At 50.4% G+C, this 12,633-nt stretch overlaps 1 protein-coding gene across 1 annotated transcript; it reads left to right on the top strand.

Annotated features, from left to right (window-relative positions):
• The first annotated feature begins 66 nt into the window (after positions 1–66).
• SHOX (SHOX homeobox) lies at positions 67–11,001 on the top strand. The gene is made up of 5 exons (XM_026108996.2): positions 67–474; positions 3,600–3,808; positions 8,196–8,253; positions 8,342–8,430; positions 10,008–11,001. Exons 1-5 carry the CDS (start codon positions 201–203, stop codon positions 10,251–10,253), a joined length of 876 nt encoding a protein of 291 aa, XP_025964781.1. The 5' UTR covers positions 67–200; the 3' UTR covers positions 10,254–11,001.
• Positions 11,002–12,633: the final 1,632 nt, after the last annotated feature.

Raw genomic sequence — 12,633 nt, 5'->3', positions numbered from 1 at the left:
CTGGAGACAGGGAGAGCTGGGGGTTGGGCTGAGGTAGCCATGTATAAATAGTGTGATCTCAAATTGAAAGGCATAAATAACAGCAGGAGTGATCTAACCCTATACAGCCCATCTTCTACGTGCAAAAACAGCGTGCAGAGGACGGCCACATCTCCTACTGAAATCAAGTGGATCTCTGTGGATAAGAGCACCGGGCAGCCATGGAAGAACTTACAGCTTTTGTATCCAAATCTTTTGACCAGAAAAGCAAAGAGAGCAGCAGCGGCAGTGGCAGCAGCAACAAGAAGGAGACGATCACGTACAGGGAAGTTTTGGAGAGTGGGTTGGCTCGCTCTAGGGAGCTTGGAAACTCAGACTCTAACCTGCAGGACATGACCGAGAGCAGCAACCATTGCCCGGTGCATCTTTTCAAGGACCACGTAGACAGCGACAAGGACAAACTGAAGGAGTTCAGCACGGGCAGGACGGCGGAAGGTAAGAGCGGGGCTGGCCGCCCCCGTCCGCGCCCCTCGCCGGCAGCCCCGGCCCCCTCCCCTCCGCCAGGCGCTCCGCAGCCGCGGCCGAGCGGCCACCGGCGGCCGCTGCCCGGCGGGGCGAGCGGACTCCCCTCGCGGCCCCGGCCTCCCTCCCATCGCCGCCACCGCTGAAAAATACGTACACGCGTAGGGCAGATATGTGTGCGCGCCCGTGTCCCCAAGAAATAAGTAGCAACTTCAGTCCTCCCCCCGCCGGCCTCCGCCGAAATCCGCAATCGATCCGCTCCTTTAGGCAGTCGCCCGCACGGGGGAAGGGGGCAGCACAGGACGTCAGACATTTTTGTGTATCTGTGTGTTTTTGTACGAGGAAACCTTGTCCGGGGAGTTTTAATTTCTCAGAAGACCTGTTCTTCCTGTTTCCGGGCCGTCAGGATGCGGCTGCTTCTTCTGGGAGAAAGCTGGATGTGGAAGGGGCTCTCTTTTTTGGACGTTTTTTGCTGCGTCGGTCAGCCTGTCCGCGGCAGCGCCGGTGGCTGGCGAGGAGCAGGAGAGGAGCCCAGCTGCGGCGGAGCTCCCCAGGCCTGGGCGAGACGGAGCATCCCTGCAGGGAGAGGCACCGTCCGGTCCCGTCCCCTGGTGCCTCGGTCCCCTGCCTGCCCTTCCCGCCAGGGTCAGCAGAGGACCGCCTCCGCCCGGGGGGGGGGAAGCGAGATTAAAACGAGATTCCTTTCCTTAGCAGAAAATAATAAAATCACAGTGATTACAAAAGGGAAAAAAAATCTCTAGCACGGACACGCTCGCCAGGAAGGAAGAGAATAAAAAGGGCGGGGGGATTAGAAAGTTGAGAAAGTGTCTCTAGGCAAGTTAGACAGGTGGACCTGCCTGGGGAGCTACTGGCTAGCTTCGGGAAATAAAATCCGGTAAATAGTTTGGGGAACAACAGCCAGTCTTTCAGCTGTTTCCTACTGTCTGATCTTATTTAATGTGACGTTGGGTGAAAGGCACTTCAATTTACAGCCCAAACGCTTATTTAATATCCTTTTCTCTTTCACCCCCTCCCCAAATAGAAGGACCAGGCGTAATGACATATTCGGCTACCCGTATTTCTGCACGAGTCAGTTCCACTCAGCTTTGCTGATTTTCCTTCTCAGCTCTCGAGATTGCAAACCGAGAGGGCTCAGTTTAGAGGAATTATCCAAGCAGAAGATAGTTTTTAAAAATGAAACCAGGGCACTCTCCAGGAAAAAAAAAAACTCTTAAAAAAAACGAACGAAAGAAAAAAAATCTCTCCACTACTCCCCCCTTTCCCTGTGTATCGAAATTCTGGCTTGTATGTTTAGCTAATCTAATCTATGGAGAGGGGCTGGGGGTGGGGATGGAAGGGAGGAGTTGGAAAGAACTGAGATGCTTGTGACAGTTTAAATTCATGCCAGGTCTCAGTCTAATTTCAATTGATTCCAGCGTGTGATTTCAGTCCCACCGATATGCTAGTTAATATTTTATACCTATCACGGACATGCTGTAGCCCCGTATTTCCGAAAGGAGACAGAGAGCTTTTGAACGCGGCTAATTTTCCCTAGGCATTTACTGGGTTAGTACCCTCGTCTTTTAATAGGGGTTCCCCTTACAGGAGAAATACGAAAAAAATGCCATTAAAAATAGCCAGCGAACACCCCCTCCGGAGGCCGCACCTATCTCAAAGTTTTACGCAGTCGATCACGAGCCCAGAGTCGGAGACAGGGAACTAGAAGAATAATTACGGACAGAGACAGTTTTAATTTCAGAAGTGAAAATGAACACTTCGGCTCGGGTGCTTGTGCCGCGCTTTTCTTCAGCAGAGATACAGTTTAGGACATTTTATTACATTCGATTAACTGAAGATTTACATTTAGTCATTTGAATTTGGGAATGCCTCTAATTATATAGGATAACATATATGTGCATGCCTGCATATATATATATGCATATATATATATATATGTACGGATGTATTTGGTGATGGAAAAATGAATTTAATTCCACTTCATCTCCAGATGTGGCTTTCCCCTCAGCCTCGCACTGCTTAGGAGGTGAAGCTGGACAAAGGAGACAGCCAGGCGCAGGCTCGTCCCGGGACTCCGCCGGTGTCCGCGCTAGACGCGCACCCCGGAGGGGCGCCCTGGGCAGGCAGGCGATGCCGGGGAACCGGTTCAGCCTCCAGAGGCGTCCCCTGCCCCAGCGGCTCTCCTCTTCTCGTTAGCCGGGTTTAAAACAGGGCCGGTGCTTTAGGCTGCCTGGCAAAAAAAAAAAAGGTGGGGGGAAGAAAGAAAGAAAGCCAAAGAAAGACCCCCCCCGCGCCCCCCGCACAAGCATAGACAAAAAAGGGCGACCGACTTTTCCCCGCTGTTTCCCCAGCCCCTCTCCCCGGTGCCCGGCACAGGCGGCTGCCTCTGGCCGCAAGCCCGCCCCCCCCCCGCCCCCCCCCGAGCTGGGGGGCTTGGAGGGCCGAGGGCGCTGCAGCTCCCCTGAGGCCCCTCCCCGGGGGCTCCGCCCGCTGCCCCGCGGCGTCCCGGGAGCCTCGCCCGCCGGCAGGTACCGCTGGGCGGGCAGGCGGTGATAAGGGGAGAAGCGACTCGGTCTCAGGCCCATGGGAAGTTTCTTTTACGAGGCAAATGTTTTCACCATGGCTTCACCATGACACTAGTGGGGAGCTTCTTACATAACCCTATTTACTTCGAAAGAAAACAGGAACACAGAAACCCCCTTCCCCCGCCTCTCCCCGCCGCCTCGGGGTACCGGAGGCCGGCGGTTTCTCCGCCAGCCACTTTCCCGGGCCTCCCGTGCCAGCCGGCGGCGCAGCTCCACTCTCCTCCTGCAAGCCAAACCAAAAGCGGTCCGGACTGTCCGATGCAGCAGCCGGCAGGCCGGGCGCACGGCTCCCTCCCGCGCCCCGGCGGAGGTGCCCTCTCCCGGCGCGGGGCTGCAGTGGGGCCCGCCCCCCCCCGGCCCCTGTCCCTGCAGGTTGTGCTGAGTTTGGGGAAGAAGAGAGGGGAGGGGGGAGACACTCGTCTGCTGGAGAGAGCAATTTCGGTGAGGTGCTAAGGGGAGGCTCTGTGTCGTTTTCCCCTTCCCCCTCCCCGGCAGGGATCTACGAGTGCAAGGAGAAGAGGGAAGATGTGAAGTCAGAAGATGAAGATGGACAGACCAAGCTCAAACAAAGGAGAAGCAGAACCAATTTCACATTAGAGCAGCTGAATGAGCTGGAAAGACTTTTTGATGAGACTCACTATCCGGATGCCTTCATGAGGGAGGAACTAAGCCAGAGGCTGGGACTGTCTGAAGCTAGGGTTCAGGTAAGAGAAAGACTCTGTTCCTGGAAACGTCCTCACCTCACTTCCTAACTGCCAGCGGATCCTAGCACAGTGCCCTGTTTCATTCAAAGCAGGGAGGTGAAGGCAGAAACGACACGTGTGTTGGGGAAGCTGTTTGCAATGCCGGTGTACCTGTCCTGCTAAATAATAATTCTGCTCTGAGAATATCTGCCCGCTCGTTGCATTTCCTAGGAAGGCTTTTTTTTTCTTTCTTTCTGGTGATGAGTATCAAATTAATAACTGAGCGATTTGCTTTTTTTGTTTGTTTTAAAGCTATAATATTTTTCCTTGCAAACGTGCCAGTAAATAGCTGCTCCCTTAATCCTTAACTCCTCTTCCCCATCCCCCTTTTCGTGGGGACGTTATGAAAAAAAACAACCCAGAAAACAATTGCCATGAATAAAGCCAGACAGTTTGGGTGCTCAGGGACGGGATTAGCCAGAGCCAGGAGAATGTTTCCCCCTCTGATTCACACAGCAAGCGTATGAATGCATGGCACCCCATCTGGTGGAGTCTCTCCCCATCCCTCCCTTCCCGCTTCAAATACAGCTAAATGCCAATTAGCCTTCTAAACCTGGAGAATAAGTCCGGATTGCTCTATTTCTGGGGCCATCAGAGCTGCCTGTTGTGCTGGCTCCACATCGATTATTTTTAAATTCGATTTTCGGTTTGATGGGGGGGGGGGTAGGAACAACTCTCCCCCCAAACCTTAAGCTAACTAGGGAATCTATCCCCAAAACAGATGTCGCACAAAAAACTAGAAAGAATTAATAAGATCAACCTGTGGCTCTCTGAGCAGGCCTACAGAGCAAGAGAAACGTTCAGGAAACCCCTTATTAGGTTATAACTCTGTGCTTGGCCTAGCAGACCCAAAACAAAACAAAACCAAGAAGAAAAAGTCACCAACCCAACCCCTCCAAACGAACAAAACGCCTTCACCTCCTGGAGCTGATAGGTGCCCATGCATATGTATATATAGCTCCATGGATGCGTGTGTGTGTGCACACATAGGTACGTGTGTGTCTGTGCAGACATACATGTTTCCGTGCGTACACACAGCTCTGGGATACAGCAGAAATACAAGAAATACACCCCTGAGTTGCAGCAGGGAGAGGGGCTTGCGTTGCTCCCCTCCTTAAACACGATCAACTTCGCAGAGCAAATAGGAAGGATCCTGCTCTTCCTGGATCCGCTCAGCACGCGTCTGGCTGAGTAAGCGGCTATCTAGCTTTAAACAGCTGCCTCCTGGAGGCATTTTTCGAAATAAATAGTGTAGCTAGGTTGTTTTCTTTCTTGTTTTGTTTTTAAAAGCTCTTTTCTCCCCTCAGCCCCAGCCTCTTGCTGTATAAACCAAGCTGGGTAAGGGATCGCGCCGGGCATACGCCTTAGAAAGGGAGACTTGTAGGGAATATTGCAGGGGTTCAGAGTGCTGCTGGCCTACATTCTCTCGGAAGATTGATCTAACCACACCATATAAATTAATGAAAAGATTAAACTTTTGCTGAAGGGGACATCAACTCTTATGTCATCTTCCCAGATCTTCTTACTTGGGCTCTGTAATATCTTTCCAAGGCCTTGATGTACTGTTTCTATAAAAATAAATTACTTGTAATTGAATTCTGTACTCTTTCTTTCAAGTACTTTATTACTGAGCAGCACCTTAACAGGATGTTCATAGTTACAGGAAAATTGGTGCTTCAAGTGCTTACAGATCTTAAAACAGCACACCAAAAAAAGAAAAAAAAAGTGATATTGATTCAGGTGGGGATAATGAGAGAGACCCCCCCCGCCCCTTTTTTTAAATTTTAATCATCTAATAAAAGAGGTTTGCATCAGTGAAAATAACGCCAGAAATAAAAGAAATATCAGGAGTGAAAAGCCGAGGCATAGATAATTTTAATTAGGAATAAACAGAGAACTTGATATCTGTCAAGAGGTGGAAGTGGAAAAAGAAAAAGAGGGGGGAAAAGGAAAAAAAATGTTTTTAATACGTTCAGAATTGTTTTCTAATTCCTATCTGAACCACTTGTCCCTTGCTGTTAAAGGATATAGTTTCAATTTAGTGTAGAAATTTGCTGTAAATAAATTGAAGCTCCTATGGTAGCTAGTCCTTATTAACCTTTTATTTTTAGTGTTGTACTGGAAACTCATATCACCCAGCTGTCAGGGTTATAATTGAAAGTTATGAGACCATAGTGAGGAGCAGGCAGTAATTCAATTACAACAAATATCTTTGGGTTTATGGTGCAGGGCTAAATTAAATGTCATTATTCACTGTCTCTAATGGAAATCAAAAGGAAATCAGATTAGAGCATTTGTGAAAGAAATCACTGAGTGATCCTTAATGAAGAAATAACTGTCTAAAACAGTGTACTGTGCTTTACTTAGCATATTCATGACTAATTGGAATTGATCGTGAATCACACCAAGCCTGATTTATTATCGCTTAACGCAGTGGCTAATTCATCACTTTTATTCCTCATAACCTTATTTTTTCATAGCTAAAGGGAAAGGGCACTTCGTTTTCCAGATTTAAATATAATTTCTGTTTGAAAGATGTTCTGATTTGCAAGAGAAGTTGTTTAAACGCTGCTTAAATTCCTCCTGACAATTTATACTCCTTTGGAGAGGGAAAGGGAGAGAGAGGGAAAGAAAACACATACGGAGATTTCCTGCAAGGATTTACAACTGTAAAAAAAGTATTATCGTTGCTACAGCACAATGATATTTTGCGCACTTATATAAACAAACTCTAACACCCTCACTGAAAAAAAAGAGAGACTTTTCACGTTCTCAGTATTTGCGTATTTTCTGCACGAAGGACAGACTTGTGTAGCGCTGTGTTTATCAGGAAGCGGTGGGAGAACCAGGCGAGAGAGTCAGGCGGCAGCTGCAGAGGCAGGTGCCGGGTTAGCGCGGGGCGGGCTGCGCCCCTGGCAAGCTGCGAGAGAGCGAGCGAGCGAGCAAGCTAGCGAGCGAGCGAGCAGCCCGCACCGCACCGCACCGCACCGCAGCCGCCCGCCTGCTGCACGCTCTCCCCCGGCCACCCCAGGCAGGAAGGAAGGATGGTGCTCCAAATCAGAGAAGGCCAATCCCTACTTAAGAAAATCACTGAGGTACCCAAGGTAATTAATGCCTTTGGAAGCCTTTCTTTGCACTAATTACTCCGTTGTAAATGACCATCATTAAGGCAATTGGAGAAAGCTTGAAGGGAAAATTTGATGTAGGAAGTGCAGTTAGTATTAATTAACCGTATGATCTCTTGGCAAGTGCAAGAACATCAAAGGTTGAAGGTGTTTACCTAGCTATAAGATTTTATCAGCGGTGGAAGTCAATGTTTGTCCACAATCGGTAGTTTTTGTGTAAGGATAAGGGTCGGTAAAACATTTTGGTCCGTGCCTCCGATGAGCCTTTGAGGAGAATGACTAAACTGAGCACCTTAGAAGGAAAAAAGTAATGAACATCCGAAATGCCCCTCGAAAAGAAGAGGGGGATACAGTGACAACTGGAAGTTCTGCGCTTGTTTGATTTAGAAGGACTGGAATTAGAGGAGGATTATTGGATTACAGGCATTTCTCTGGTGGGGCATAAGTACTTCTTTAAATTCCAATTTGGAAAGATGTTACTCTTGTCTGAAAGTCGGAGCTTTCAGAAGTCAACAGGAGCGGTTTTTGCTTTGGTATAACGCTTGGGGAAGGGCGAATGATTCAGCCCCTTTGTTCAAGTTTTATATTTCGGATCTTCTCCGAGCTCTTCAGGCTCCAGGCTCATCTCGGGAGAAGGAGCAGACAATCCCACCGCTTATGGACTAAGATCTTGTAGTCTGATCCCACGTTGACTGTTCCCGGGCTGTTTGAGGTGTGAACGGGAAGGAAGCAAGGGTCCCCCCTTAGACTGCGTGTGGGCTTATTTTAGTGTTTGCCAGAGCGGTCTCTCGCTTCAGATGGGTGGCACACGGACAGCCAGTGCGTGCCCCAGCTCCTGCCAGCTTGGGAGACACAGGGGGCCTCGGAGGGTTGGACCAGCCGGCAGGCTCTCGGTCTCCCAGGCAGCAAGGGGACGTGTGATCTCCTAGGTTCAGTTCCCGCTGAGGAACCACACCAAAAAGCGGGACTCCCCGCACCAAGTCCCCCCAGTAGCTCCCCTCCTCTCATCCCAGCAGCACACAGAGGGGCTCACTCTACCTGGGGCTGGGATCTCGCCCTCGGCTTCACCCGGGAAGAGATCTCGGCAAAGCTGTGTTGAGCCTCTCGGCCTGGCCTCTCCTCTGCATCCCGTCCCCCGAGCTAACCCACTTTCTCAGCAGCTGCCCGGTCAGCCCCCACTTTTCTTCCTTTTGTTTTGTTTTGTTTCCGTTTTCTTTCTGCAGGTCTGGTTCCAGAACAGGAGAGCAAAGTGCCGAAAGCAGGAAAATCAGATGCACAAAGGTGGGTAAGGAGTGCGGGCCGGGCGGGGGCGGCGGACGCAGAGCCACGGGCCGCCCTCGCCGCTCACCCGCCTTGTCTCTCCCCGCAGGTGTGATCCTGGGAACTGCCAGCCATTTAGACGCCTGCAGAGTGGCCCCGTATGTGAATATGGGAGCCTTGAGGATGCCTTTCCAACAGGTAGTTAGCTCCGTTTTGGTTATTTTCCTTTCCCCCAGCAAGCTCCGACCCCCTTTCGTTTGCACGGGAGGAAGTCGGACACATTTACAAGTGCCATTTATATAGAAGTTGGCACGTATTAAAAACAGGCTGTAAAACTTCGCGAAGGAGCCCCCGCTGGGCTGCTGGGAGCTCAGCAGCCCCCGGGCCGGGGAGGGCGCCGAGCCCACCGCGCCGCCGCGGCCGGGGGGTCCCGCGGCCCCGGCAGGAGACGCCGCCGGGGCGGGAGGGCCCCGCCGCCGCCGCCGTACGGCGGGTAACGGGCTGCCCGCGGCCTCGGGGCCCGCGCGGGCGGCCGCCGAGAGACGTGGCACCGGCGGGGTGGGCCGGGCCGGCCCTGCCGGCGCGCAGCGGCCTTCGCGGCTCGGGGAGGGCAGGGCGCGGGTCGCCGGGGGAGCCCGGGCAAGGGCGGCGGGCGCGCAGGGCGCGGGCGGGAGGAGCCGCGGGACGGGCGCGCTTTCGCCTCCCTCCGCCGGCGCCGAGCAGGGCTACGTCCGGGCGCCGCAGGCCACTGCGGCAGGAGCAGGAGAGCGTCCCACGTGGTCGGGGAAACGATGAGGAGGAAAGAAAAAAAAAAAAGCTGTTTTTGCCCTGTATTTCCCCGCTCCTTCTTGAGCGGCCCTTCGAGGCCTGGCTTTTCCCCGTAGAAATGACCGTCGAGGGGCTGGAGACGTTTCTCCTCGGAGAAGCCGGAGCGGGGCAATGCTCTGCAGGGGAATCGGCTAGCCACGAATGAGACAAAGACCGACCACACGCCCTCCCCTGCCCCCGGAGGGCGCGGGTGCTCCCCGAGGCTCAAGAGCCTCAGCAGGACGCAGTCCCTCCGTGGAGAGCCGCTGGTGGGAAGCGGGGACAAGGGCGGAGAAATTCAGGCCCGCTCCCATCCAACCTCCCACTTGTCACTTCCCCTTTTTTTGGTCAATTAATCGGGGAATCGATTTTCCCAGCCCGAAGTGACCCTCTGCCACACTTTCCTTCTCAGAGACACATGGAGCTGACAGATTAATTGTATTGATTTTTAAGACATATTTGGACCAAAATAATGAAATACATAAATAAACTCTCCCCTCCCCTCCCCAAACCTACCTGGAGCTGAAATCTCTCAGCCAACCCAAGGTGTTTGTATAGATCGAGAAAGCTCCAAAGCAAACATCAACCTGGTATATAAGGGTCCCGTGGCCAAAGAGTTTTTAGCAAGGTATAAATAAACATCCCTGGAAAAAAAAAAAAAACCTATTTAGCACTTGTTGGCGCCCGCGCGTTAGGCAGCGATATTTTTTTTTTTTTAATATGAGAAGGATTAAGTATGTCTTTCTGTCTCTTGTTTAAGTGCGGAGCGGAGATTTACTGCGCCCCCGCCAGTCAGCGCCCGCTGAGCGCGGGGGGCTTGCGCTAACAAGCTTCCCTTTCAGCCGCACGCTCGCCTCGCGGCCGGGGAAGGGCGGGGGGAGGCGCCGCCCTGGGCTCCCCCAGCCGTGGGGCGAGCGGCGGGGCAGGCGGGCCGCCCTGACGCCGTGTCTCTGCCGCCCGCCGCGCAGGTCCAGGCGCAGCTGCAGCTGGAGGGCGTAGCCCACGCGCACCCGCACCTGCACCCGCACCTGGCGGCCCACGCGCCCTACCTGATGTTCCCGCCGCCGCCCTTCGGGCTGCCCATCGCCTCCCTGGCGGAGTCCGCCTCCGCCGCCGCCGTGGTGGCCGCCGCCGCCAAGAGCAACAGCAAGAACTCCAGCATCGCCGACCTGCGGCTCAAGGCCAGGAAGCACGCTGAGGCCCTGGGGCTCTGACACGCTTCGGCCGCCCCCCGCCCGCGTGCCCGCGCCGCGCGTGGGGCGTGTGCGTGAGACCCCGCGGACTGTCGCGCGCCCTCCTCTCCCCCGTCTCTCCGCACCGCCTCGACGCCGCGGCTCCGGCACCCCGGCCGCAGGGAGAGCAGCGGGGGCTCCGTGCCGTGCCGGCTGGTTTCCTTTCTCGTGTGTGTGTGTTCTCCCCTCTCCCCCCCCCTTCTTTTTCTTCTTTCTTAAGGTCTGCGAGTACTTCCAGGCCCTCTCCCGCGGCCCTTCTCGCGCCGCCCCGCCCTCTCGCGCGCAGAGACTTCGCGGCCGGGGCGAAGACCGAGGTGGTTGGCGGCCGTTGGCATTGTGGCACGTGCAAAACTCTCGGACCGCACCCCGCGCTAGGGCGAAGTCACCCCGAGTCCCAGTTCAGACACACACGCGCGCAGCAAACACACGCCCCATAAATCAAAGACTTCTTGGAGGAAAAAGTAGGTGGGAGGAGGAGGAGGAGGAAAAAAAAAAAAAAGGAAACAATCTCTAAATTATGTTAATCTGTGAACATTGGGACACTTTGGATTTTGACCCTGGCAAAAGTGATCACTCCAGCATAACATCATCTGCTGCTGTCAATTTTGCTACCTTGTGCATGTGTCTAACTAAACACATTCTGAAGATCAAAAATATATTAGAACAAAACTAAACAAAACATAATAATAATAAATAATAAATCCTTGGGGCTGGTCTCCATTAAAGATGACATTTCTTTGTTGCCAACAGTATTATTTCACTGCCATGAATCTCTTCCATCACTGAGGAGCTGCTGCTGCAGAACTGGTTTGAATTTAAATGTGGAATTTCAGATCTGAGGCAAGGCAGTTTTTTTTCTTTCCTAAAAAAAAAGCAGCAATAACAAAAAATGTGTGTCTCAAGTGGCTATGTCCTTTGAAAGGAAAAAAAAAGAGAGACTAGAATTTATTAATCATTAGTGATAATTTGAAAGATGGGAACAATAAGAAATGCACCTGTTTTGCCAGAATCACCTGAACTTGATGAGATGCATTATGCCATAGAAACAGGCCAATTTTCTAATTTTTTTTCCAAATGTCTGGATCTTTGAATTGAAATCTTGCTGTTTTACCAGATGTAGAAAGAATGACTTATACAACAAAGATGGACCTATGATTTTAAGGCATAATACTGATGCAGCATTAATTTTAGTGAAATGCAATTAAGTGCAGTAAAGTGCAATACTGTAAATATTATAGATTAAAAAAATAGCCGTGCTTATTCTGTTTATAACCGATTCTGCAAGAACCATAACTTAAGTCCTTTATGCTCAGACTGGTGCATTGCAGCTCCTTGCCAAAATGACAGTCTGAGTTTTCTATGAATGGATAAAGTTGTATGTATCACATATGGGAAAAGATAGATGCCAGGATTTCTAGTCAAGTTAATGTGCCATATTTCTCAGAAGTGAGACTGAAAAGTCTGTATGACATTTTTCTGCAATCATTTTAAGAAAAAAAGCAAAAAACAACCCATGAAAGTGTTTTGTTGAGGTGGACAAGTTCAATATTTGACCATTTTAATTTTTGCATGCTATTTAGACGAGTCTTAAGCTAATGCTTAAGCAAAATAGCTAACCTAAATCTGGAAAAGATGGGGAATAGGAAATCCTTTAAATTATACTACCAAAGTGGCTGGGTTTACTGACCCCCCCCCCCATTTCTAATATTTATGCTACTCCTAATCAGTTTATTATATCATTAATTTTTTGATGGGGAGGGGAGAGGAAAGGTACAAATATTGCTCTTGTCTGCTTCTAACAAGATAACTATTTATTGCCTTTGTTATCAAGGCCTGCATCGATGGAAGGTTATCCTCTCAAAAGTACCGTTATTAAGCCTGCTTTTTTGTGTCTTGTTTAGCAATCCATTACTAGTTTTGGCTTTTGCTGATATTTATCAATTCCAAATATTACTGCAGGACAAAAATTCATGCTGTAGATAAATTTTAGACACTTGTCTTTTTTTTTCTCCTTCAAATTTTGATATTTTCTAGCAAGCAAAATTTCTGAAGTGTCAAAGATGTGCCATTTCTTTTCTATTTATTGTGTGAGAAGTAGTTATATTTTGCATTTGCTAGAGCTGATAAGTGTTACCTGCCTTTTCTACCTCTGTGAAAGCCCAGTACCTTTTTAAAATGAGGCCAAAATATTAAGATAATATTACGTGTTTCTGAGAAATATGGAGAAGAATCTCAGCAAATAATTTCTTATTGAAACAAAACATTACCTAGAAGGCATAAATGTTATTCATGATGCTGTATGAATTTCTAACTAAAATAAGAAATATTCAGAGTGGTTCCAGCACTTTTCATATACAAATAA

This window comes from Dromaius novaehollandiae, chromosome 1, assembly GCF_036370855.1.
Source record: "Dromaius novaehollandiae isolate bDroNov1 chromosome 1, bDroNov1.hap1, whole genome shotgun sequence".
Taxonomy (NCBI): Eukaryota; Metazoa; Chordata; class Aves; order Casuariiformes; family Dromaiidae; genus Dromaius; species Dromaius novaehollandiae.
This window is presented reverse-complemented; position numbering and strand designations above follow the sequence as displayed.

What these genes read in the sequence shown, in the direction of transcription:
- SHOX (XM_026108996.2), top strand. Translation starts at nt 201, where the DNA reads ATGGAAGAACTTACAGCTTTTGTATCCAAATCTTTTGACCAGAAAAGC. An exon ending in CACGGGCAGGACGGCGGAAG is followed by an intron (nt 475 to 3,599) that starts GTAAGAGCGGGG and finishes CCTCCCCGGCAG; the next exon opens with GGATCTACGAGTGCAAGGAG. An exon ending in TGTCTGAAGCTAGGGTTCAG is followed by an intron (nt 3,809 to 8,195) that starts GTAAGAGAAAGA and finishes TTCTTTCTGCAG; the next exon opens with GTCTGGTTCCAGAACAGGAG.